A 27,833-nucleotide genomic window follows, 5' to 3' on the forward strand; every position below is an offset into this window, starting at 1 on the left:
TACTGAGCTTTTTTCATTGTGGTCTTCATATATTACTAAGGACTTCTCTTTAGTTGTGAGAAAGCTTTCTCCTGATAGTATTGCATATTAATATGCAGGGGAAAATTGCTTAAGAACCTCCATAATTGATGTTACATGAACATCATTCTCCTATTTTATCAGTCATGTATGAGGTAATTTTCTTCAAAGACACACATATTATAGCAAACAGACAGTAATTGTGTATTTGCAAACTAATGGATTCAACATATAAAATACAAACATACTGAAAATGAATTCATTTTAGTGCTTTCTTTTTTCCCTCAGACCTCTCAGGGGTGAATATGCTTTCTAAATCTATTCGTAAAGATGGCGATACGGTACTGACTGATGAGGGAAGGAAAGAAGAAAAGGGCAAAGCTTCAATGATAATAAATTGCACAATCTAAAGGCTTAACTATTAGGAGAAAGGATTTGGAGGGAACTTCTGGATGATTAGCCGCTGAATACAGTAGTAATGAAAAGCTTCAGTTTTGTATCTTATTTTCTGTATATAAGAACTGACATTTCAGTCATTTTCATAGCACCCTTGTAAAATTAGTATAAAATTGGATATTCTCAATTTTACATTAGGAGAAAGCCAATACAGGGAAACTTATTAGCCAAAGTAATATATTTCAACTAATAGGAGAATTATGAAGAAAGCCTTAGGCTTTCTAGTTCATATCAAGTAAGACATTAGAATCTTACAACCTTTTGAACTACTGAAATGAATTTATAACTTTTTTTTTTTTTTGAGATGGAGTCTCGCTCTCGTTGCCCAGCCGGAGTGCAGTGGTGCAAACTCGGTTCATTGCAACCTCCGCCTCCTGAGTTCAAGTGATTCTCCTGCCTCAGCCTCCTGAGTAGCTGGGATTACAGGCACCCACCACCATGCCCGGCTAATTTTTGTATTTTAGTAGAGACAGGGTTTCACCATATTGGCTAGGCTGGTCGTGGACTCCTGACCTCAGGTGATCCACCCACCTTGGCCTCCCAGAGTGCTGGGATTACAGGTTTGAGCCACCGCGCCCGGCCATAACTTTATTTATGTAAGATGTGGTGTAAAGTAAGATTAGATACAAGTTGAATAATAGTGTTCTCTTTTGGAAGTTTAAATAAAGTTTTACTGATTGTATTTAAACCTGCCTATTAAGCTCTGTGATGGAAATAAGAATCAAAGTGAAGTAAATCTTAGATTTCCTCAGTCAGTACTTACATAAAATAGTTGGTAAATTAGGTGGGAACTGATTGCTGAAATATTGGCACAAAATTAATACATTATACATTATACAAAGTTATATAAAATAATTACACAAAGTACAAAATTATACAAAAATTATACAAAATAATTGTATACATTATACAAAATTAATATCATTAATATAAAACTTGATAGCATCTTTGTTTTCAGTAAATAGTTTGATAACTCAACTTTAAAACTGCTCATCATACTAATGAACTATGCCTAGAATATATACGGGAGATCTAATTTTGTAATTGTTTTTGACCTTCACTTTGGCACTCAAGTAGCTTAGAGATTTTTGTTTTATGTTTTTGTATAATATTCTGTGTCTTTGCTGGTTTGTGGCATTGATCATAAATAAATCAAAAATAACTTCCAAGTTCATTAATGTCCTGAAAGCATTTGGAAAAAAGAACAAGATTATTATAAACACAGATTTGAGTCATACTGTTACTTTTATGAGTCCTTTTACTTATTAATATTTTGAAAAAATAAGGGTGGGTTATTTTTACTACTGATTACAGACTTATGAATAAATTTACTCTGGATATGCTGTTCTTTGTTATTCCTTTAAAAGAAACTATTATTTCTTCTAAAGGTGATGGGGAAGATAACCGTCCAGGAATGAGAGGAGGCCATCAGATGGTTATTGATGTTCAAACAGGTGAGTAGCAGTTGCAGTGGAAAGCAAAATCTTCATTGGCTACAGGCATCGTCTAAACCAGGCAGTGGCAGGTAAGGAAGGGGCGGGGGGTGGGGGGCTCTTATACAAATGAAATTAGATTACCTAAAAAAAGTTTAACATGAGGCCTTTTATGTGTGTCTGTACATGTGTGTGTATGTGTCTAGTTTATATGTGTTGTATTTTCATGGAAAACTGGTGTATTTCTGGATTTTTGTTGCACTTACATAGTAGAGTAATATGGGAATTACTGGAATAAAGAGAACTAAGATATATTTTTAGAGGAAGCAGATATCAAATTAGGCAGCTAAGTGTTGGTAAGTCCATTAATTGCTAAAAACTGTTCACAAGCCTGTAAATAATTTAGTTGTTGTTTTTTGTTTGTTTGTTTGTTTTTTTTTTCCTGTCTTTTAAATTTTGTTCTGAAGCTTGGTAGCAAACTTTTTTTTAAGTTTCTAAAACCTAGGAAAACTTAATTACCATAATATTTAGAGGTTAATGCCAACATTATAATAGGTCTCAGATTAGCAGCTTAAAAAGCAAGTAATACCAATAATCTACCATAGCTATATTTTATTACTGGATTTTAGAAAACTTTACTGCATAGAATACCACTCTTTCCAAGCGTAATGAATGCTCAATTATACTGTGTGTTATGCCAACTCATAGTGCTTCGGGAATAAAATAATTGCTTGGAGACTCATATTCTAAAATAATTAAGAATAAAAATGGTTACAATGTAGACACTAAGTCTTCTTGACATGAATTTATTTTCATAATTTTTGTAAGAAGAGAAATTATAATTTTTAATTTAAAATTAAAAGCTAAATTTCTATGATAACCTCTGAACTGGTTTGAGACTGTTATTAGGGTCTCTTTGGAAAAGGTTCATTTTTAAGGTATAGGAATTCACTTTCTTAATTTTGGTCCCTCTTTCCAAATGCCTTTCTGCCCTGCAGAAATAGGCTTGAATTAGCTATAGAGTCTTAGGCATCTTTTTTTCTGCCTGAGAGTATAATAAATATTCATATGCTTATTTACTAAAGAGCTAGATTTATATACAAACTGATTTTTTATCCAGAATAATTATTTATCAATATAGACATGAAAATTTATTTTTAGATTGTCTACACAGTAGCTTCCCCTTTTTTTGAACATAGAGTAGAATTTGTAATGCTTTTCTTTTTTCTCCATCAGTACTATAAGGAAAATATTATTAAACACCCCTCCCCTGCCCAACCTTTTTTTAAAATAGAGATGAGGTTTTGCCATGTTGCCCAGGCTGGTCTTGAACTCCTGGGCTCAAGCAGTCCACCTGCTGCAACCTCGCAAAGTGCTTGTATTACAGGTGTGAGCTACCATGCCCGGCCCACCCTTTCAAACAAATTTGGTTGTAGTATGCTATAATAATATACTAAATCTATGTTTATTTGAAAGGAGCCTTTACCTTTTAAAGCAAAATGCACTTTCCTTAAATATGAAAGTAATATGGTTTACTTTAACATTTAAAGCTCACCTTATCTGGGGAGGCAGAAGGAATTTTCATAGTGCTTACTGTGTTAATTATTATGAGAGATGAACCATATGTGATAGGTAAAGTACATGTGTAAGAAAGACAAAAAAATTTTCCTCTTTTTATAATCCATGAAATTTGAAAACAGAAAATTATTCAAAGAATAGGCAAATGTCATGACAGAACTTAGTGTGAGCAAGTCATTGAGAATTAAAATCTAACTTTTCAGGTCAGAGAGCCTTGAAATACTTACAGTAAAGTTATAAAGGCCTAGGTATTTTTCTTTCTTTCTTTTTTTTTTTTTTTTGAGACGGAGTCTTGCTCTGTCGCCCAGGCTGGAGTGCAGTGGCGCAAAGGCCTAGATATTTTTCTATAATATTTTTGTTTTATGCATTAGGGGTAGGATTTCAGCAAAGTCTTGATGGTCAGGGTCCTTACCCCTACTCCCTTTAAAAAAATATTTCAGCTAGGCACAGTGACTGTCTCGTGACTGTAGTTGCAACACTTTGGGAAGCCAAAGCGGGAGGATCCCTTGATCCCACAAGTTCAAGACCAGCCTAGGCAGCATAGTGAGACCCCATCTCTATAAGAAATAAAAAAATCAGCTGGATGGGGTGGTGTATGCCTGTAGTCTCAGCTACTCGAGAGGCTGAGTCAGAAGGATTGCTTGAGCCCAGGATTGGAGGCTACAGTGAGCCATCATCACACCACTGCACACCTGCCTGGGCAACAAAGCGCAACCCTGTCAAAAAAAAAAAAAAAAAAAAAAACAAAAAAAAAAAAACAAAAACTCAAAGAGGAAAAATGTTATTTGAGTAACTACTAGATTTACTTTAGAAATTATAGGAAAGCGTAGCGAGAATGACTATTGTAGTCATGGAATTTTACTCCAGATGGGACCTTTAAAGGAGTGATCTCTTTTCGATAGCTTCTAAGGATTTATTATAGGTTAGCGAAGGTGTACAAAGAAAAATCGGCCTATATCCACACTTCAATATTGACACCAGTTTATAGAAAGCTACAGAAGTACTTTAGAAATACACTTTTAAGCAAATATTTCTACCAAAGAAAATCTGGGGAATTATCCTGTTAGTAGATATTTTAGTTAGAGCCATTTTGTACCTATTTGGAGTGCTTTCTTTTTTTCTTTTATTCGTTATGAATTCTGGGTCAAACTTTATTTAGGCCCATGGTTGATGACAAAACTAGATTTTTTCAGCCTTTAAAAGAAATCAAGGGTGGTCATTTAATATACAGTTGTCTGTTGCTCAAGTTCTCATGCTTTTCAGTATGTTACCATTGCCACATATAGTGTGGAAACAGTACTAAATATACGTGGACATTGAGGTCGAAAGGATTTCACCAGATTCAGGTGGTCCTTGATATCAGTAATAGAGATGGCATATAAAACATTTGGAGGTGGAATTCCTCTTCTGTTTTTTTGTTTTTATTTTTTACGTTCAAAAAATATGTTTCCAAGAAGAGCTATCTGAAACCTTTTGTCGACATTTTGATATCTTAGTATAGAAATAGGGATAGAAGTGATGATTCGTTTTAAATTTATCATTCACTATAGAGGGGAAGACTAGAAGGACACATACCAAAATATTGACGTTAGTTACGTCTGGTGGTACAATTACCAGTGATTTAAAATTTTTTTATTAAAAATGTATTTTTAAAATTTCTACTTAATTATAAGTTGGAGAAAATTTTACTCAACAGCATTCTTTTTAGGAAGAGAACTGTATTTATTTGTGAAGGTGCTTTGGAGTACAAAGTAAAATACTGAGACCTGATTGTAGAAGGAACTATTTTTGTAACACTAAGAGAAATTGTCTCGTTAGCACCAGAGAAATGGACCAAGAAATAGAGATGGCCGGGCACGGTGGCTCCCGCCTGTAATCCCAGCATTTTGGGAGACCGAGGCGGGTGGATCACCTGAGGTCAGGAGTTCTAGACCAGCCTGGCCAACATGGTAAAACCCTGTCTCTACTAAAAATACAAAAATTAGCCGGGCATGGTGGCAGGTGCCTGTAATCCCAGCTACTCGGGGGGCCGAGGCAGGAGAATCACTTGAACCCGGGAGGCGGAGGTTGCAGTGAGGCGAGATTGTGCCATCGCACTCCAGCCTGGGAGACAAGAGCAAGACTTCGTCTCAAAAAAAAAAAAAAAAAAAGGGAGATAAATCAGGGGTGTTCAATCTTTTGGCTTCCCTGGGCCACATTGGAAGAAGAATTGTCTTGGACCACACATAAAATACACTAACGATAGCTTATGAGCTTAAAAAAAAAATCACAAAAAAAGTCTCTTAATGTTTTAAGTAAGTTTACAAATTTGTCTTGGGCCACATTGAAAGCCATCCTGGGCCTCATGCAGCCCATGGGCCGCAGGTTGGACAAGCTTGAGATAAGTGGTAGTAGAGCCAGCAGGATGGCAGAATGCCACATTTCATGACATGACTCTGTCTTTACTCACCAAATTCTTAGAAGTTTTCTCTAGTAAAATTGATTTGGGAGTTGATTTTTATTTATTTATTTTTTGGTAGATACTGGTGAGACAATTAGGTTTGGGGTTCAAACTGAGGTAGGACAGTAGTGAGGCAACTTCTGTGGATTCCAATGTCTGGAAGCAGAAATATGAGGAAACATGCCCTGGAACTCAATAGGAAAAGCTCTGAACTTTCACAAGACTGAAATTATGGTTCAGGTTAAATTAAACAGGTCTCTGGTTGTGACTGTGGGTAATCCAGGACTCTGATCAAGAGAAAACAAAAGAAATCAGAAAATACTATTCAGAAGTCTAACAACTTTCATGCCTTGGCATTCCCAATCTTTTATTTCAGCTAGCTATTGCTGTCGATTTTTTGTTCTGTTCTCAGTCCTTTGGCTATTTCATGTTTGTTTACATGAAGCTTCATGAATAGATTTTAAGGGAGCCCATGATAGTCTTTAAACGGTGTGCAAAATTTTTGTTTTTGTGTAGTTTTCTGGGAAGATTCATTACATATATATATGTGTATATATATATATATATATATTTTTTTTTTAATTTTTTTTGAGACAGAGTCTCGCTCTGTTGCCCAGGCTGGAGTGCAGTGGCATGATCTCGGCTCACTGCAACCTCTGCCTCCGGGGTTCAAGTGACTCTCCTGCCTCAGCCTCCCGAGTAGCTGGGATTACAGGCGCCCGCCCAGCTAATTTTTGTATTTTTAGTAGGACATTGTTGTGCCATGTTGGCCAGGCTGGTCTTGAACTTCTGACCTCAGGTGATCATCCTGCCTTGGCCTCCCAAAGTGCCAAGATTACATACATGAGCCATCGTGCCTGGCCTCATTACAGATATTCTTAAAGGACTTAATCCCTATCTTAATTGACATTTTATGGTAAGTACTGCTGAACCAGGTATTCAAATAAAGTGTCTTCATACAGGTGATATTCATTATTGAACTGATATTATTACAAAGTAAAACGTTGCCACCTTTCTACTACTCTTGGTTTTTTTTCCAGAATTTTTGTTGCTAGATCAGAGGTATGTGAGAAAGAGAGTGGGAAGAGGTGAAGTCAGAGAAAGAGAGTGGGAAGAGGTGAAATCAGAGAAATAGCTAGGGGCACAAACTGTGTTGAGTTTTTTAGGACTTTGTTTAGGACTTTAACCTACATGCAGAGTGAAGTGGGAAGCCATTGTTGGGTTTAAGAAATGCTATGAACTGACCTTGCATTTTAACAAAACAAATTGAGTGAAGGGCAGCGAGTCCTTTAAGGAGCCTATTGCTCACCTGAGAAGTGATTATAGCATTGGCTTATACTAGAATGGTAGTAGTAATGTTGAAAATTGGTCACATTTTGGATGTATTTTAAAAGGTATCATATAAATGCTAAATGATGAGTTGATGGGTGCAGTACACCAACATGGCAAATGTATACATGTGTAACAAACCTGCGCGTTGTGCACATGTACCCTAAAACTTAAAGTATAATTAAAAAAAAAAAAGTATGTGGAATGAGCTCATCAGCTGGCTGCTTATGAAAGAGTAGCTATTAGTGAGTATGAGAAGGTGAAAGAGAAAAAGAGAGGGGGAGCACATGGTGGCAGGGAGAGAGAGAGAAACTAGAAAAAAAAAGGTATCATATAGAGCTGACAGGATTTTTTGATGAACTGGATAAGAAGTGTGAGAAAAAGAAGCTAAGGATGACTTAAAGTTTTGACCTGAGCAATTAGAAAAGATGGGTACAACAAGAGGATCCAATATGGTAATGTGGTGGGTTGTTCAGCAACTTGATTTTAGACAAGTTAAGTCTGAGATGCCAATTAGACATCTACATAGGTATGTCAAGTAAGCAGTTGGATATATTAGTTTGAGGTTCAGGAGATAGATCTAACCAAAGTAATAATTCCCTCTACATTTATGTAACACTGTTCAAACCATTATTACTACAATAATTTCCACATTGTTGTAGAGTTGTTCACACAAGTATTGTATATACCATTGCTGTCTCTCCAGCTTCCCAGCCCCCATGGACAAGGGGGGAAGGACAGGGATCTTGCCTTATTTATTTTTATGACTATAGAGGCTAGAATGGAGTAGATGTGCACTAAATATTTGTTGGATTGGATCAAAGTTTTAAAATTCATTTTCCTTTGAGTAGAAAGAAAAATATTTACCTGGAAACTGTATTCAGATACTGCTGTAAACCTTGATAAGTAGATCAGGTTATTATGTCATTTATTATACTAATATTTTCTGTGGTGGATCTGTTTTATTGGTTATATTCGAACATATTTAAATTTTCAGATTCTACTTGTTATGCCATTTAGACTATGCTTCCCAAAGCTGTAATTATCATTACTTCGGGATCTAGGTAGAAAAACTAAATATAGAGCTTTGCATTTGTTAGAGTAAAATTTGTTGCTTTCTGAACTTGGTTTGGGCTCAAGTGCAGAATCTGGTGTATCCTTGGGTTTTTCTCTCCAAAATTTCTTCTGTGTTTCTATTATGACTATTAGTAGCATAATTTACTGAGGGCTTTCATATACTCTAAGTGTCTATTTAATCATTTAGGTACCATAGCCCTGTTATTGATCAGCAGTTACCTTAATTATCAGGTTGATCTTAATCACTTTCAAAGAGATTGTATTTATCATCAATCTTTGAAAGAACCTTTCTAGTCAGATCTTAATGATATGGCAGCCACATATAATAGGTAGGTGTTAAGTTTGTGGGAAGGAGAGATGGGTGTCTGACATCCCTGAGATTGAATCCTGGCTCTACCCCTGACTTCTTATTCGATCTTGAATGAATTGTATTGATTAAAATGGTGATAATAAACTAAGTAATTGTGAGAGTTAAATGAAATAATGTATTTTATATGTGCATATATTATTTATATAACATGCATTTGATATGCCATATATTAATATGCAGCAGTGATTAATTATGCTGAGAGAATTTTATATGACTCAGGAATTTTCTTTTGTGTGTTTTTTGCATAATTTGACAAAATTTCACTATGGAAATGTTTTAAAGTAATTAAAAAGTTTGTGAAAAAGTTTAAAACAACTTGAAAAGCAGAGTTGAGGGGAAAAAGTAACTCACTCATAATTCCACATTCTAAAAAACCAATGTTATTTTGGTATATTTGTTTAATCTTTTATATAATTGGTGCCTTAGGAAGGGACACCATAAATATATTTATAATATTTTTGAGACAAAATATTAAAGTGCATATAAGAATTTTCTTGATGAAGATCAGGTAGGTTTAGTAGTGAAGAATAACTTTCTCTAAGTAGAGTTTGAACAACCAGGAAATTCCATGTTAACAAAATTGGTGCATAAGTAGTAAAATATAGTTTAAAGAAGCCCAGTTATTACTTTAAATATGCATTTTAAAGTTTTCTAGCACAAGGATTCTTTATCTGTTGAAGTTAGGTGCAACATGTTGTCTGTTTGCAAATTTTTTCTAGGAAGAAAATCCGTGGCTTCAGATAATCAAAGAGACTCTTACTAACTCACAAAATTAAGAACACTGGCCAGACATGGTAGCTCATACCTATAATCCCAGAGTTTTGGGATGCTGAGGTGGAAGGATCACTTGAGGCTGGGAGTTCGAGATCAGCCTGGGCAACACAGCAAGACCTCTGTCTCTGCAAAATATTTTTTTTAGTTAGCCAGGCATGGTGACATGTGCCTGTAGTCCCAGCTCTGTGGGAGGCTGAGGCTTGAGGAGGATGGCTTGAGCCCAGAAGTTCGAGGCTGCAGTGAGCTATGATTGTGCCACTGCACTCCAGTCCAGTCGACAGAGCAAGATTCTGTCTCCGGAAATTGTTTTAAAAAACACCTTCACTAGAGTAAAACTTCATAAAGTTAATTTCAGCTTATTTAACATGGCTTATATTTTAAAGCAATTGTTGCTTCCCGGTGTCTCATATACCTTGTTTTCTTAGCTATTAGAAACTTAATAGTACCTAGATTTTATTTTCTTTTTTTAGTCTGTAGGGTTTTTTTTTTTCCATATTGCTGTCTTCTCTAAGGATACAGTGACCATTTTAAAAGGTGTATGATGGCACAAATTTTATTATTTAATTTTCAAAGCTTGCTTCCCTCCTAAGGGAATCCTATCATTCATGCCATGGTAGAGAAGGAATGTTGTATTCTGTCCTGCTGAATTTGTCCTACTGGATCAGTTTTATTAATTGTAATCCGTATACCTGGCACCTCTCCACTTAAGATTCTTCAACTGTGACTTGGGTTTCGACTGGGAAAAGAACAGTGAATAGAAAGAGAAAAGCCACGTCTGTTTTGTTTCAGTGTGGAAGTCTGTTGAGTTATAAATATATTAATAAATTTCCATTGTGTTAGGCTGTTCCTTGTTGTGTAACTCTCATTACGTTCTGAGAACCTACGGTTTAAGCCTTTTTCTTCTTTCTCAATCAGAATAGGTATGAAGACTTAGGCAAAGCTCTAATATTTGGTATCTACAAAAGAAGTTGATGGAGAGTTGCTTGTCACTTGGAAGAGCCTTTCTGTAGAAATTTGAACCTTTAACTGTTCTGTAGCTATTATATGAAAGTGCTTTTATTATTATTTTTATTTATTTATTTATTTTTTGAGATGGAGTTTCACTCTTGTTGTCCAGGCTGGAGTGCAATGGCACAGTCTCAGCTCACCGCAACCTCCACGTCCTGGGTTCAAGTGATTCTCCTGCCTCAGCCTCCTGAGTAGCTGGGATTACAGGCATGTGCCACCACGCCTGGCTAATTTTGTATTTTTAGTAGAGCCAGGCTTTCTCCATGTTGGTCATGCTGGTCTCGAACTCCCGACCTCAGGTGATCCGCCTGCCTCGGCCTCCCAAAGTGCTGGGATTACTGGAGTGAGCCACCACATCCGGCCTGAAAGTGCTTTTATTTTTTTACATGTGGTACCACATAGTTTTTCTTGATGTTCCTTAAAGAAACTTTTGAAGAGAGTGCCTAAACATGGGTTTTGGTTGCTATTACAAATTTATTCATATGGCTGTACTTCTGAAAGTAATGTGCATCTTTCTTTTACACTGTTAACAGAAAGGAATTCTGAAATGCAGACTTCATTAGGAATACAAAGTATATTGTCATAGGCATAACAATTCAGCCTTTTAGTAAGGAAAGTAACTGTGTGTTGAATTCACCCAAAAGATTTAGATAGTGTTGTAATCATAGCTTTATGTAAGAATACAGTTCTATTTAAAAAGGGAGGCAGTGAATTCAGTTGATGATCTGCTGGGTCATGATACTTCAAGGGGATGGCTTAAGAAGGGAAAGGTAAAGAGCATATAAAATATTTTTCCCCTCTTCAAAAAATCCAAAAATATTTCTGTCTTCAAAAATTGTCATGTTAATTTAAGTCTTACTGAACTTCACTTTTAGAAGCATTCAGACTCTTCATCTAAGTATTATAGAGTTTTATTTCTATCTTAAAGATAAATTTGTTTCTTAAAACCTTTTTTTAAAAAAATTTTTTCTCTCGGTGTCTAAACTAAGAATTAAGGTAACTTCTTTCACCAGCCTGTTAACCCTTCCCCTGCCTCTTCTTTTTGATACATGAATTTTGTCTAAGTTTTGGGCCCAGGCTATGTCAATGCGTAGTATACACATCCTATACAGTGTCAGAGTGGAAAAACTGATTTAATTACAAAAGTAGTGTGCCATCTTGTGGAGGATTATGCAATCAACACAGTCTGATTTATCCTAAAAATCAAAGTAGAAGACAGATATTGCACTTGGGCACTAAAAATAAAAAGCCTATTCCATTGTGCAAAAAGACATTGAGATGTCTTTATATACCTTACATTTCTACATTATTTTTAGTGCATATAAGATGTGTAGATTGGTACTACTGGTAGTTGGTAGCTCCAGGGTTTGTTTTATACTGGTACCAAATTGGTACATGTACTATACCAAAGAATGTGGTTGAATTTTAGTTTTTGTGGCCTAAGTAATGAAAAATAGATTGATTGGTGATTGACTCAGTGTTTTAGAACGAAATTTGTTTGCCGTTTCGAACATAGGCCACTTTACCTCCAATCCCTGTCATTCTCAACTCCTTCAGTCAGTCCTGTATGCTGCAAGTTCAGATGTTACCTTGCTACCCCTCTGCCTAAGATCTTCTGTGGCTTCTCCACTGTCTGTGTGGAGTCAAGTTCAAAGTCTTTATCCTGTTATTTAATCCCTTCCATGATCTGGACACACCTGCCTTTTAACCCCCTCTCCACCTCCTACCTATGTGTTCTTTTAAATCAAACGGTGTATTTATTCATCACACAGTTTAACCATTTAACATGCATTATTTAATTTAATTTAATTCTCACAGCAGCTTTATGGGATAGATACTGTATCACATCTTAGAGATTAAGAAACCAATAGTTAAGGAACTGTGTGGTGGTCACATAGCTGTGGTGATAGAGCCAGGATTGTAGCCAAGATCTGCCTGACTAGAGTACATGTTCATTAAAACACTTTCGACGTGTTTTTCTGTCTCTATACTTTTGCTATTCTTTTTACTCTGTTTGAAAAGCCCTCTTTTTTTTTTTTTGTTCTGTATCCTGCCTTCCTGCTGGTGCATAGGTCAAATACCACTGTCACCATGAAATCTCTTCTGAGTCCCCTCAGCCAGATATACTGTCTTCCCTCTTTTGAACCCTCATGGTGCTTTTTACCTTGTTTATCTTTCTTATGACATTTAGTCTGCCCTGCGTTATGTTGCTCTATTTGCCTTTTGATATTCTTGGCTAGATTGTAAGTTCCTTGAGGATAGGGACTGGGGACTATGTCTTCTTTCTTTTGAATTCTCTAAAGTGCTTTGCGAATTCTCAGTACTCAAAAAGTGTTGAATAAACATTCCTCAAAGTGCTGGGAGAAATGGATAGACACTATAGCCTATATCCCATTCAGAAAAAATATAGAGAAGGGGTGAAGGGGTTGCTCCTTGAAGAGGATCGTACTACCCCAGATGTACATGAATTATTATAGAACCTATAAGCATGAGAATGGGCTTCCATAAACCAATCTACTACCCTAACTGCAAATATTAATGCTTTCTTTTTTCTTTCTACTTCCTTCTCTCTACAGTTCTCTCCAATTATATCCATAATTTTTAAAGGTCTTTGATATCCTTTGTGCATTAAATAATACCTTTTCTGGTGTCTGTTTCTGGATAATAGTTCTTCTTTGCATGACTTAAATAATTAGATGAATTAATTAAAATTTTTGTTACGCATTTTCATTCAGGTATGTCAGAAGGCTCAGTTTCCATCCGATTCATTTAATTTTACTATTAAACTTCAGCTGGGACCACAAAGCTTTCATGGATAGGAATGACATCTTGGCTTAATTCCATTAGGATGCTTACTGCGTGCCAGATTTTATTTTGCTCAGCTATCAATGAGGCTGTTGTGGAAATGTGGGTTTTCTTTGCTGTGAGAATTTATGCGTACAAAGAGACCTGCTTTTCAGAAAGAACATTGAGAACCCAGAGCCCAAGAGGAAGGGTTATTAAAGTTAATGAACCAGGGTAACCTTATCCAGAGGGTGCCCAGAAACACTATAAAACAAAAGGTCAATTGCTATTGCTATTTTAGTTATATACCCCCTCTCCAGGCTTCAGAATTTAACAGGGTTAATTTCCTTTATAGTGAGGACTTGGCAAATAATTTTTAAGCCAGATGAAAATTCTTTAATTTTTTTTTTTCCTGTAAAATTATGTGTCTGAGTATTACTGTGTGCCATTTTGGAAACAGAATGTTACTTAACTGATGATAATGGATTGTTTTATAGTTCCAAGATAGGACAGTGTTTTTTTTTGTAGTTTAAAATAATTGGCATTATTTCACACTTATATAGTGCCAAAAGTGTTTTATCTACTGAATTAGACATGTAGTCAGTTATAATATCATTTTTATTGTACTTAGTAACTACAGAGTGTTTTTCATTTTTATGTATATTTTAAAGGTGGAAATGATGTTCATACTTGACAGCCTTCAGAATGTTTTCATGTAACTTTTTTTTTTTTAGATGGAGTCTCGCTGTGTTGCCCAGGCTGGAGTGCAGTGGTGCGATCTCAGCTCACTGCAGCCTCCACCTCCTGAGTTCAAGTGATTCTCCTGCCTCAGCCTCTTGAGTAGCTGGGATTACAGACGTGTGCCACCATGCCAGGCTAATTTTTGTATTTTTGGTAGAGACGGGATTTCACCATGTTGACCAGGCTGGTCTCAAACTCCCAATCTCAGATGAGCCACCATGCCTGGCCTCATATAACTTATATCTGAAGGACTTGACAACACTGAGAGTTTTGCAGATGAAAAAAACTAAAACCTAGGGAGCTTAAATGACCTGTACTGATCACCCAGTTAGTACTAGAACTCAGTCCTGCTCCAGTGGCCTGTTCTTATCCAGAAAGCAGTGAAGCATTTTTTTATTTCCCATGGTATTTGGGGGATAGAAGAGACAAATCACTTGAAAAATTTACTTAGAGTTTGAAATTATATGCAGATATGACTGAAATCTTGTAGAAGATAGCCTAACTCTGTGAATGGCAAAAGGTTTTCTTAAATAGTCTTCTAGTATTTCCAAGTACACTTTGAATTGTAACCCTGCATGGTGGGATGTAACTTAGATGACAGCTTCCATATGTACAGGCCTAAAGCGTGTTAGTTAGAGAGTACATGACTTTACAGTTTTCATATAGTGTTTTATTTAACATTAAAAGATAATAATTGGTGGGCTTATACAACTGGTAGACTTAAAACAGTTACAAAGGGGGAAATATTTGAAGAAAGGAAACAACTATTTTTTTTATTTTTCATTTTTTGAGACAGAGTCTCACACTGTCACCCCAGGCTGGAGTGCAGTGGTGTGATCTCAGCTCCCTGCAACCTTTGCCTCCCAGGTTCAAGTGGTTCTCCTGCCTCAGCCTCCCGAATAGTTGGGATTACAGGTGCCCGTCACCACACCTGCCTAATTTTTTTGTATTTTTAGTAGAGATGGGGTTTCACTATGTTGGCCAGGCTGGTCTCAAACACCTGACCTCGTGATCCACCCGCCTCAGCCCCTCAAAGTGCTGGGATTACAGGCATGAGCCACTGTGCCAAATTGGAAACGCACTATTATTGCATGAAGAAGGGGCTGAATGGGGTGGCTCATGCCTATAATCCTGGTACTTTGGGAGGCTGAGGTGGGAGGATTGCTTGAGGCCAGGAGTTCAATACCATCCTGGACAACATAGTGAGCCCCTGTCTGTAACCCCCACCCCCCCAAAAAAAGTTAGCTGGGCATGGTGGCACATTATTGTAGTCCCAGCTACTCGAGAGGCTGGGGTGGAGGGATTGCTTGAACCCAGGAGGCTGCAGTGAGCCATGATTGCACCACTGCACTCCAGCATGGGCAACAGAGAGAGACCGTGTCTCAAAATAAATAAATAAATAATAAAAATAAAGAAGGATCTATGATACACAATGTTATATGTAAAGATTCATTATTCACTGAAGAAGAAAATCAGTTTTGTCAGTGGTAAAGTCTGTGAATATAATAGACATTTCAGAGTCAGAAGAAACCAAATTCTCAAGATACTTAGAATGACTTAAAGGATAATTTCTGATGAGTTAAATGTACCGCAATATATCTGGAAAAATTTCTCCCAGTTTTTATAGGAATATCAAAGCTGTGGATCACTTTTTCTTAAGATATCTAATTTTAACTTAAAGCTAGTTTTAACCATTGTTTTTGATATAGCAATAGAGAGAAATTGCCTTTAATATGACTTTTTTCAAAAACAGCTAAATGTTCTTATGCTGTACTTTTACACTATATATTCCTCTGGGGGTTTTATTTTTTAGAATCTGAATTAAAAAATTCCATAGTGGATAAAAAGTGGCTGCATTATTAAAAAGCTGGTAAATGTAAAGTTTTCAAGGCCAAACACAGAAACTCCAAACCAGCTGCACGTTAAATTTTTCTGGGATACTTTACAAATACAGACCCATTTTTACCCATTGAAAACCTGTGGAATCAGAATCTTGGGACATGCCTCCTAGTTATCTGTATTTTTATAAATCTCTCAAAATAGTGGTTCTGCAGCATCCTTTTCATATATTCATGCCTAGGAAATATTAGTCTAGTATATATTTGAGAAAGTTACCAGGTTAAAATTTTTATTTTAAAATTTATTTAGATGTAGCTTCTTAAGTGGCCTTAGAAACAGCTGGCTAGGTTTGGGTGCTTATGCTTATTTTGTCCTTTATTTTTTTACACATATTTTTCTGATTTTCATAGAGACTGTTTATTTGTTTGGTGGCTGGGATGGAACACAAGATCTTGCTGACTTCTGGGCGTACAGTGTGAAGGAGAACCAATGGACATGTATCTCTAGAGACACTGAAAAAGAGGCAAGTTCTCAGACTTTTCATACATCTATATTACAGAAGGGGCGTAGATGTGCACTTGTTTTTCGGCATGATTATATTCTTCACTAATGTCTATCAGCAGTAGTAGCAATAGAATTTGTGGTAAACAAGTTTTTTTAAGTACTCTTGAATTTCAGCTTCTATAACTGGCTGTTCAGCTACTGATACACAACCAAATCTGTTTTATAGAGAGAGAGAGAGTGAGGAATGGGGATTTTTATATCATTTTGTTTTTAAACTGCTTTAGCCTAGAAATGTAACTGTGTAACTGTCTTTTTTGCTTATGTCTCCACTACCTCTATTCTTATTTTTAACGTTCATCTTATTTTTATTTCTTCTGGAATATTGTGTTTTTGACACTCACTATCTCACTATTTTGGCTCCTGTTATTTTACTATATGTCAGTTTTCATAAATGATATATATTATCTTTTTTTTGGAGTCTTGCTCTGTTGCCCAGGCTGGGGTGCAGTGGCACCATCTCGACTCACTGCAAGCTCCGCCTCCCAGGTTCATGCCATTCTCCTGCCTCAGCCTCCCAAGTAGCTGGGACTACAGGCGTCCGCCACCACGCCCAGCGAATTTTTTATTGTATTTTAGTAGAGACGGGGTTTCACCATGTTATCCAGGATGGTGTCGATCTCCTGACCTCGTGATCTGCCCGCCTCGGCCTCCCAAAGTACTGGGATTATAGGCGTGAGCCACCGTGCCTGGCTGATACATATTATCTTTAATAAAAATTGTATATATGTATGCATGTACATATCTGTGTATGCACATATACATAAAGCATTTCCATAGTGAATAAGATGGCTTAGGTTTATGGCTTTGAATTAAGTGCATGATTATATCCTGGAATAAAGTAAATATTAATTCATTTATTATTTTTTCAAATCTTTATAGAACATTTTGATTGCACTCTCCATTTAAACTGTTTCAGGATATAAAGTGACAAATGAACTATAACAAAACAGTAGGAGCCTCAAATGAAAAGGAGATAAAAAGGCCTAATTCATAACCCACTGATTTTGATCTAGGAAGGCCATTTCCAAAGATCCAGTGCTGTGTCGTTAATCCTGGGGAACTAGGTTCTTGCTTACTCTGAAACTACGTTAATAAAAACTGTCCGGGGATTAATCACTGGACAGTTTTTATTTTTTCAAATAGATGTTGAAATTCTGATTTACTTTTCTTACCCCGGGAAAGTATGTGTAAGTGGCCTTCCTTTTTCAGTATTGAAGTACTGTTTTCTGAAATGATTATTTCTGTCTTCAACAACAAAAGACAAATCTTAAATAAAAAAAAAACAACTAACTTTTTTCTACTAAAGTATTGTAAATCTAAGGCGATGACATCTGTAATTATTCTTGTGTTAAGCCTAGGTTTCATCCTAAAATCCTCCCTCTTCTTCAGTGAATGTGTCTAATTAGTGCCTAAGATCCAACAGTTCTCCAAGTGCCTGGCGTGATCCAACAGGTCATCCAATACCACATTTCAAATGTCTTTTCCTCTCCATTCCTTTTAGCAGTTTTTTCAACTTTATGGTTTCTTACGCTTTTTATATCTCCATTGTTGACCTATTCTGTGTTCACCAACACAGTCTTTAAAAAGCATATTTGGGCTCGGTGTGGTGGCTCACACCTATAATCACAGTACTTTGGGAGGTCAAGGCAGGAGGACTGCTTGAGGACTGGAGGTAGAGACTGCAGTGAGCCATTACAGTGTCATTGCCTCCAGCCTCGGTGACAGAGCAAGACCCTGTCTCAAAACAAAAACAAGCCCGGGCACAGTGGCTCATGCCTGTAATCCCAGCACTTTGGGAGATCGAGGCCAGCAGATCACCTGAGCTCAGTAGTTTGAGACCAGCCTGACCAACATGGTGGAACCCCATCTGCACTAAAAATAGAAACTAGCTGGGCATGGTAGCAGGTGCCTGTAATCCTAGCTAGCTGGGAGGCTGAGGCAGGAGAATCCCTTGAACCCAGGAGGCGGAGGCTGCAGTGAGCCGAGATGGCACCACTGTGCTCCAGCCTGGTCGACAGAGTGAGACTCTGTCTCAAAAAAAACAAAACAAAAAAACAACCAAAAACAGGTCCCCCAAATACCACATTTGATCCTATGACACCTCTGCTTAAACCCTGTGGTTAGCTTCAGCCTTTGTTTCAGTTATCGTTTACACTGTTTATTACATTACAAGCACTCACAAAACTTCAGTGGCATATAGTAATAAGCATTTATTTGCTCATGAGTCTACAAGTTGGCTCGGTCATTCTTTTGGTTTGGCCGGGCTCATTCATTTTTCTAGGAGTCAGCTATCTGTCAGCTGGTCTAGTGTGGTTTCAGCTGGGACTGCCTGGCTCTGTTTTATATAGGCTAGCCGGAGCTTGTTCTTATGGCAGGTGCTGGGCTGCAAAGGGGATGAAGTAGACATGAGCAATCCATCAATTTTTTTCTTGCCCTGATAGCAAAAAGCAATCATGTAACCAAGTCCAGAGTCAGTTGGTGCAGGATACTACTAAAGGGCATAGATACAGGAAATTGTAAATAACAACAACAATAATAAAACAATTTATTTATCTCACTTCCTTTTGCTTAGAGTAAAAACTTGAAATTTCTCATCAAGATTTGCTACTCAATTACTTTTCCAGCCTCATCTCCCATGTGCCAGTTAAAGTTGCTGGAATTATTCAACTTTCTCGCCTGTGTCCTTTGGCAATGTTGTTTTCCTTGTTTGGAATTAACAGAGGGAGGATCTCCCCCTAACTTTACCTAATAAATACCCACTTATTCTTTAAAACTCAGTTCAGACTTCACTTTCTCTGTAAAGCCTTTCTTGAACTTGCCAAGCAGAATTAAAAGCTTCCTTTGATGTGCTCACTTAACCCCTTTTAATACTTGAATGGCTTACTATAATGATTGGTTTATATTCATGTTTCCCTATCTGAATTCCTTAAAGGCGTGAATCATATTCTTTAAAATGTATGTATTTTAAGGATGTGCACGTTCTTACTCTTTAGTAAGTAAGTAGGTGAGGTAAGTTAAATGAGAAATTAATACTAGAGAAAAGGGAACGATAAATACAAAATCCAGAGAGGGTAGGAGGTTTAAAGGTAATATTAAATGTTATTCTTCTAAAGCTTGGTATGGGTAGATAACTTCATTCCGTTATTTTTTTATACCATATACATATGTTGTAAGTAATATTTATAATGCAATAAGTAATTATTTTAAAACTCATGCTGGAAAAATATAGAGATTATTTTGATGAGAACACTTTCTGTTAGTTCAAAGTCAGTACAGATGAGTAAAGTGGTGATTCAGTACTGGAGCTCAGATTTATTATAGTTAATTAATAGACTCATAAAAATCTCCGCCTCCCGGGTTCAAGCAATTCTCCTGCCTCAGCCTCCCGAGTAGCTGGGATTACAGGTGCCTGCCACCACGCCTGGCTAATTTTTGTATTTTTAGTAGAGACAGGGTTTCATCATGTTGACCAGGATGGTCTCGATCTCTTGACCTCGTAATCCACTGGCCTCGGCCTCCGAAAGTGCTGGGATTGCAGGCATGAGCCACCGCGACTGGCCCTCAAGTGGCATTTTTGTATAGTTTTCTAAATCTCTTTAATGTTTGGCTCAATAAAAGACATCTGGATTCATATGCTTCTTTATTCAGTTGCTGTATCAGAAAGTCATGTAGCCTCTGGAAATGTTCACATATACTCATAAGAGAATAAGAGTGAAAAGACAAATTTTTTTGTTAGTCATGTAAAAATAACTTTGACCTTATAGACTCCCTTGAAGTACCTAGGAGACCCCAGACCACACTGAGAACTGCTGCTTTAATCTAATCCACAGTTCCTATTCAGATATAGGCAATTATCCCAATAATGCCCCAGTAATGTTTTTTATAGGCATCCCTTGTCACTCTGCAACCCCAGCCCGGAATTTAGACCATGATCATGTATTGCTTTTTGGTGTCATGTTTCTTTAGTCATCTTTAGTCTAGAATAGTTCCCTAAACTTTCTTTGTCTTTCTTGACTTTGATGATTTTTAAAGAGTACAGGGCAGTTGTTTTTTAGAATATCCTTCAACTGGGTTTGTATGTTTTCTTAGGATTGGATTTAGATGATATATTTTTAGCAAGAATAACCCATAGATCACATTAGCATCTCCTCAATATATCATATCAGGAGACACATTACATCAGTTTGTCTGATATTAGCTTCAATCACTTGGTTAAGGAGATGCCCACCAGATTTGTCTAATTTATAATTAATAAGTAATTTATATGGAGACATTTCAAGATTATGAAAATATGCCATTACTCATCAAACTCTCACCCTTTTATCATCCATTAATGAAACTTAAAGCTTTTCCCAAAATGGTTATACCATTTTATACTTTGCCTGCAATGTATGAGATTTCTGGTTACTCCCTATCTTCTTGGCCCATTGATTTGCTTTGGCACCTTGGCCAAAAATCAATTGATCATGTAAGTATGTATCTCTTTTTGTACTCTGTTCTGTTCTATTATATTTTGGTCTCTTCTTAACCAATATGACACTCCCTCGATTACTGTAGCTTTATAGTAATTCATGAAGTCAGGTAATATATAAATTTTAGAATCATCAATTTCTAGAACTGTTGGGATTATGATGGGAATATGATAAATCTATATATTAATTTGGAGCAAATTGGTGGGTTTCATTTTGTCGTTTGAATTTTTTTTTTTTTTTTTTTTTTGAGACAGAGTTTTGCTCTTGTTGCCTAGGCCGGAGTGCAATGATGCGATCTCGGCTCACTGCAACCCCCTTCTCCCAGGTTCAAGTGATTCTCCTACCTCAGCCTCCTGAGTAGCTGAGACTACACCAAGTAGCTGAGACCCACCTGGCTAATTTTTGTATTTTTAGTAGAGATGAGGTTTCACCATGTTGGCCAGGCTGGTCTCGAAATCCTGACCTCAGGTGATCCACCCACCTCAACTTCTCAAAGTGCTGGGATTACAGGCATGAGCCACTGCACCTGGCTGCAAATTGGTGTTTTAATGATATTGAATCTTTCTACACCATGAACATGGTTTAGTCTCCATTTATTTTAGTCTTCATTATCTCTCAGCACTCTTAAGAGTTTTCAGTTTAAGAGGTCTATGATATTTTCGTTAACTTGATATCAGTGTATTTTGCTTTTTGTGCTATTATAATGGAATTTAAAAATTTTTTACTTTCCATTTGTTGGCTGGTAATATAGAGAAATACAATTGGTTTGTTAATATTGCCTTTGTATCATGTCTCTTTAAGTCTACTTATTTCTAATAGCTTCTTTTTTATTTCTTAGAGTATTTTAAAGAAGCAGTCATTTTTCTTCTTTCTGTTCTCTTTTCCTTCATTATTTTATTTTATTTTATTTTATTTTTTGTTTGTTTGTTTGAGACAGAGTCTCACTCTGTTGCCCATGCTGGAGTGCAGTGACATGATCATGGCTTGCTGCAGCCTCGACCTTCTGGGCTCAAGCAATCCTTCTACCTCAGTCTCCCCAGTAGCTGGGACCACAGGCGCGTGCCTCCATGCCCAGCTAATTTTTAAATTATGTATAGAGATAGGATCTCTGTATGTTGAACATGCAGAGGAGTCTTGAACTCCTTAACTCAACGAATCCTCCCGCCTTGGCCTCCCAAAGTGATGGGGTTACAGGCATGAGCCACCAGGCCCAGCCTTTATTTTATTTTTTAATGCCTTCCCTATTGCACTGACTTGAACTTCCAGAGCAATGTTAAATATAAGTGGTGAGAAAAGACATCCCTGTCTTGTTTCATATCTAAGCAGGAGAGTGTTCAGTATGTCATCATTAAGAAAAATTAAATTTCGTACATGTTATCAGATTGAAAGTCTTTCTATTCCTATTTTGCTGTGAGTTTTGATCATGAATAGGTGATGAATTTTACCAAATGCTCTTTTTACATATTTATTGATATAATTGTGTTTTTTCTTCTTTATTCTGTTAATATGGCAGATTATCCTGATTGATTTTCAGATGTAAAATCAACTTTACATTCCTGGGATAAATACTTTTCTTTGTAAAATATTCTTTTCATATATTGCTACTGCTGTTTGGTAATATTTTGTTAAAGATTAGTTTTGTCTATGTTCATAAGGGGTCCTAGCCATCTGTAAATGATTTCTCCACCTCTTCCCCATTTCTTCCTCCTCCTTCCCCTTCTCTTCCTTCTCCTTTGTAATATTATTTGGTTTCAGTGTTATGTTGGCCTCATAAAATAAGCTAGGAATGGAAGAGAATGTGGATAAACAGTAGAGTTTTTTTTCCCTTGATTTTCTGAAAAATTTTGTCTAAAACTGATACCATTTTTTCCTTAAGTGCTTGATATAATTTACCAGTGTAGATATGTGGGCAATTATGAATTCAGTTTTTCAGTATGTGTAATTCCTTCAGATTTTCCTCTTTCATCTCATGTCATCTTGGTAAGTTAGGTTTTTTAACAAATTATGTCTGTTTTATCTACATTGTCAGATTTTACCTATGTTTTTGATAGTATTCTCTCTCTTTTCATTTCTAGGAAGTCTGTAGTGTTAATCTTGCTTTCATTTCTGGTACTGGCAATTTGTATTTTCCCTCCCTTTGTAAAAAATTAGTCTGCCAGTGGTTTATAATTCTATCAGTCTTTCAAAGAACCAACTTTGTTAATTTTCTCTATTTTTTTTTTCATGTTTTCTATTCTATTGATTTATCTTTATTTCTTTTTTCTTGGCATATAACTTGGTCATCATTTTAATATTATTTGTGCTAATTTAGTTGAAGCAAGACGTTCTATTATTCTCTTATTAAAATTTCAAGTTTTACACTCTATGCATTATGGCATAGATTTATTATATGTTACTCCGTCTTTGTTTTTGAGATTATTTATGGAGGCAATCCTTTCTTAAATCAAATTTTCACCTTATTTGCTGAAGATATTCTTTGACAAAAAATATTTTAAAATAAGTTTGAAAATAGTGTGAATATTAAAGTGTACATTCACATCAACTTCATTGTCAAAATACTGTTCTTCCTGCCTAATATTCCTTCATTTCACTTAATTAATACTGCTAGATTACTCTTCTTAGAATACTGCCTTTTTATGTTATATCTTGCTTTAGAAACCACCAATAGTTCTTTATTGCCTACAAGATCATAAATTGTCTCCTCTGTCAGTCATTCATCAGGCTTTCTATGTCCACTTTATACATCAATTCTGTTATTTCTGCAGGAAGAACTCTTCATCTCAGTCATAACTGCATAGACTGTATTAACAAGTATATTTTTGCCTTTGTTTTTCTTCTAGAAAAAATAATCTGAAATTGTGAAAGAGCCCAGTTTTTGGCTCTGGTACACAAGGGCGTAGATTTGCTATCTTACTTCCTAGTTTTGTGACAGTGGACTCTGTGAAATGGTGATAATATTTCCATACGGGGTTGTTATAAGGATTAAATGGAACACACACATACACAGTAATAGTGTAAACAGAACTTGGGAGTTGTTTAACAAACATTAGTTTCCTTTCCTTTCCCCCTTTCAGCTAATTAAACCCTATGCAATTGAAGTTCTTTTTCCCCGATGAACCCTTTTGACTATACTACAATATTTTTTATGTTTTATTGGGTCCTGTGATACAAGTGATACCAGCTAATTAATTTATTGATAATATACTGTTCTTAATATTATTCCCTATTTATTTACTGTAGCTGTGCTATTTATTCAATCAGGAAAATTAATTTTGCAATGTAAAGGATGGATAAAGAAGTGATAGACTTGGATTCTTATTAGTTTCTGTCACTAGCTTATTAAAGGTATCATCCTGGTCTTATATTTCCTTGCTAGGCTTGTATTTTCTCCTCTTTAAAAGGAGAAAACTAGAGATTTTATTTATTTTATTTTTTATTTTTATTATACTCTTAAGTTCTAGGGTACCTGTGCACAATGTGAAGGTTTGATAGATAGGTATACATGTGCCATGTTGGTTTGCTGCACCCATCAACTCATCATTTACATTAGGTATTTCTCCTAATGCTGTCCCTCCCCCTGACCCCCACCCCTCGACAGTCCCTGGTGTGTGATGTTCCCTGCCCTGTGTCCAAGTGATTAAACTAGAGATTTTATTGATGTTTCTTCTAATTTTGAAATTCACTTATTCTAAATATTCTTGGAGTACCTCTTTTGTGCTAGATTCTGATGAGAAGTACAAAAATGTTCATAAAGACCAAACATGTCTTAAAGTAGATTGTCATGTAATAGAGAATTGAACTCTGCACAAGTGATTAAAATGCAGTGCAGTATATGATAGAAACCATATAGATGTTATAAACAGAGTGCCATAAGCTGCAGTGTAGTTCATCTCATCTTTCCTGATAGATTTTAAGCATTTCTAAGGTAAGATTTCTGACTCCTACTGCTTACTGCTTTTGCTTTCCTTTAGAGAGTTAAGCCTAGTGTCGGACTCATATTGGTTGACTTGATGTGAGTTTCTGAGAAACCTTTTAATGAAAAGTAATAAAAAATGGCATTTAATTTTTCTATTATTTGTTCTTTGATTTTTTTTTGCTCTTTATTTATTTGTTTATTTATTTATTTTCTCTCTCTCTCTACAGAATGGTCCTAGTGCCAGATCGTGTCATAAAATGTGCATTGACATTCAACGGAGGCAAATCTACACATTGGGGCGTTACTTGGATTCCTCTGTGAGGAACAGCAAATCTCTGAAAAGTGACTTCTATCGTTATGACATTGATACAAACACATGGATGTTACTAAGTGAGGATACTGCTGCTGATGGAGGGCCGAAATTGGTGTTTGATCATCAGGTTTGATGCACAGTTAAATATATGATGGAATTAATCAGTGCTTAGTGATTCTTGCAATTAGAGTTTATGTTAGATGTTATGCTGAGTTGTCCAGTAGTGCTTTCCATGACAAATATCTATGACAGTAATAATAATTGTTGTTTCAGTAGGTATAAAGTTATTCTTTAAATTTTTTCTCTTGTTTGTTGCAGGGTAGAATATGAAGATCTCAGGACATAGACTGTTGATTTATAGAAACTTTAGAGAGTAGATGGAGCAATATTAGGAAAAACAAATTTAGTTTTATAATACATATGCATAAATCAACAATAACAACTTACCCTTTTAATTATATTTCTTATTCTACATTCCTGTGAGAAATGGAAATCACTTTATAATGAACTAGGTGAAATCTAGAGCTTTTCTTCCAGTTAGAGTGAAATATATTTTGTTTTGTTTATAGTCACAAAATTATATAAACCTAGAGGGGAATTTGACATACTAGATTAAACTCAGCACCAATAGAAATTATACAATAATGTTGTAGACTAGAAGACTGAACATAGCCTCATTGTAAGCCATTTTAATATTAATATACATGTAGCTCTCATTAGCCCCATCATTGTCATTATCATTGTTACCTGTCTTTGAATACTTATTCCATACAAATTCAATGTAGGTCAAAAAAGACAGTAACCATTTTGAATTCCATAAGCAAGTTTTTACCTGGCTCAACCCATGTCCAAAGTTTTTTTTGATGTATTGAGGAGAAAAAGACTTTAAAAATCTATAACTCTGTATTGATGAACATAAATTATCTAGTATTTGGGAAATCGGAGGTGGTGCTAGAATTATGACAAAACTTAAGTGAGACCTAAAATCTTATCTAGGACTTAGAACCCAGGGTCTTTATTTATTGTGTCTTTATAGATTTTTGTTAATTATTTGCTTTTAAACTATCCTATTGCCATATTTCTATTAACATATAATTGTTATAGGAGAATGGTAAGGAGAGGAAGAGTGAGTTATGCCTGTGAAGTTAAGTGGTAGGTAGAAAATCAAAACTAGTATTCTTGGAAATACTTCCCAGCTTAAATTTGGAACTTCTGTTGGCTCTATTTAACTGAGCTCCACAGAGCTATGCACATCCCTGCTGACACCCTCAATGTTCTTCACGTGGAAAATAAGCATGCCAAGAAAAGTTAGGCTGGTTCTGATCTTTTAAAAACATCAGCAGATAATATTGTTAGGGAACAATTTATTCTCTTGTTCCCAAATGGTTACGTATTTCTTTTACAAAAGATGCTGATGTCTTTTTTTTTTTTTTAACAGGTTGAAAAAAGAATAGCTTAGGAGTAGCACATAGAGAGTTCTTGTGTGTGGCCTTTGTTTTTCTTGACTTTTATAAAATAGGATGTTTCTTGAAAGCTGGGTGCTGTTAAATAATGCATGGTTTTCAACTGGTTAGATGGTACAGCAGAACACTGGGGGTGAAGAAACAAGGATTTCAGTACTAATTCAGCCAACAACTAGCCCTGTAACAGTGAGCAAGTAATCTGTATACTCCTGCATTTGCTATTCTATTTCATACAAATAAAGCTATAAGTTAGAACTTACACTTGTAGTGGTTATGACACTCCAAAAATAGCTTGTGGTGTTCATGACAATTTAGGATTTAACACAATGTTCAAATTTGATAAAAATATGAGAAAGCTATACGATACAAACATGCTTAAAAGCTATTTGCCATTTTTAATTTTAACATATTTAAAAAATAAAATTTAAAGACATCTGGATTTCTTAAGAACATAGTGGCGGTTTAGTTCTCAAGCTTTCCTTGATGTTGCTTTGTGTGGTTTTCCAGGAATAATGGTAATCAAGCAAAAAGATTTAAACACACACACACACACAGTCTCTCTCTCTCAGCAAAACCAAGAGCTAGAGTAAACCTATAACTCCCAATGCCTTGTAAGTTTAGCCAAAAACAACTAAAATACTCAGAACTTTTGTTGAAGCCCACAACAGTATAATAGGGAGACCTGGGAAAGCAAAGGGAGCCTAGCAGTTGTATGTCACAGTGAGAAGTGTCAGGGACAGGGCACAAATTGCACCCAGGGCAGCCACTAGAAGAATCAGTGAATTAACATGTGTAAAGTACCCTGAAAGATCCAGAGGTGATATGTGTCAGAAAGCATTATTTTGTAAAAGTGAAGGAAACACAGTGGGAATGATGGCTCCTTTTGCAATGGCCAGTAAGAAACTTGGGGAGCTCAAAGCTTGAGATCAGCCCTGTAAGCCAGATGAGAGTCATAGAATTAGAGAAGGTATGGCTTCACCGGAAGTGCCATATTTTGAAGGAGCTATTCAATTCAGTAGCAACAGAGGAAGGAGTTCTTGAGCGAGAACATCCACCTTCTATAGAAATCCTCTGTGAAGTTATCTGGTCCAGGGAAATTCAACTCAATTACATATGAAAAACTAAAAAGCAATAAATAACAAAGCTTTAGAGAGACATTCTAAAGAAAAACAATAAAAAGAAAAATAACAATAAATGAAAGTTATATCCCAGTACATTACCCCTTTCAGAAATGAAGACTTATCTACAAAGAGCGTAA

The 27,833-nt window shown here is 36.0% G+C and overlaps 1 protein-coding gene across 7 annotated transcripts in view; it reads left to right on the forward strand.

Annotated features, from left to right (window-relative positions):
* MKLN1 (muskelin 1) overlaps positions 1 to 27,833 on the forward strand; it is a 381,688-nt gene that overhangs the window by 304,275 nt on the left and 49,580 nt on the right. For all 7 annotated transcript variants that reach the window (XM_063815012.1, XM_001135321.6, XM_054656300.2 and 4 more), the window contains 3 exons: positions 1,863 to 1,928; positions 16,258 to 16,370; positions 25,027 to 25,239. In XM_063815012.1, coding sequence (XP_063671082.1) covers positions 1,863 to 1,928; positions 16,258 to 16,370; positions 25,027 to 25,239 — 392 coding nt within the window. The remainder of the gene's footprint in view (positions 1 to 1,862; positions 1,929 to 16,257; positions 16,371 to 25,026; positions 25,240 to 27,833) is intronic.

The sequence above is a fragment of the Pan troglodytes genome, chromosome 6 (genome assembly GCF_028858775.2).
Source record: "Pan troglodytes isolate AG18354 chromosome 6, NHGRI_mPanTro3-v2.0_pri, whole genome shotgun sequence".
NCBI lineage: Eukaryota > Metazoa > Chordata > Mammalia > Primates > Hominidae > Pan > Pan troglodytes.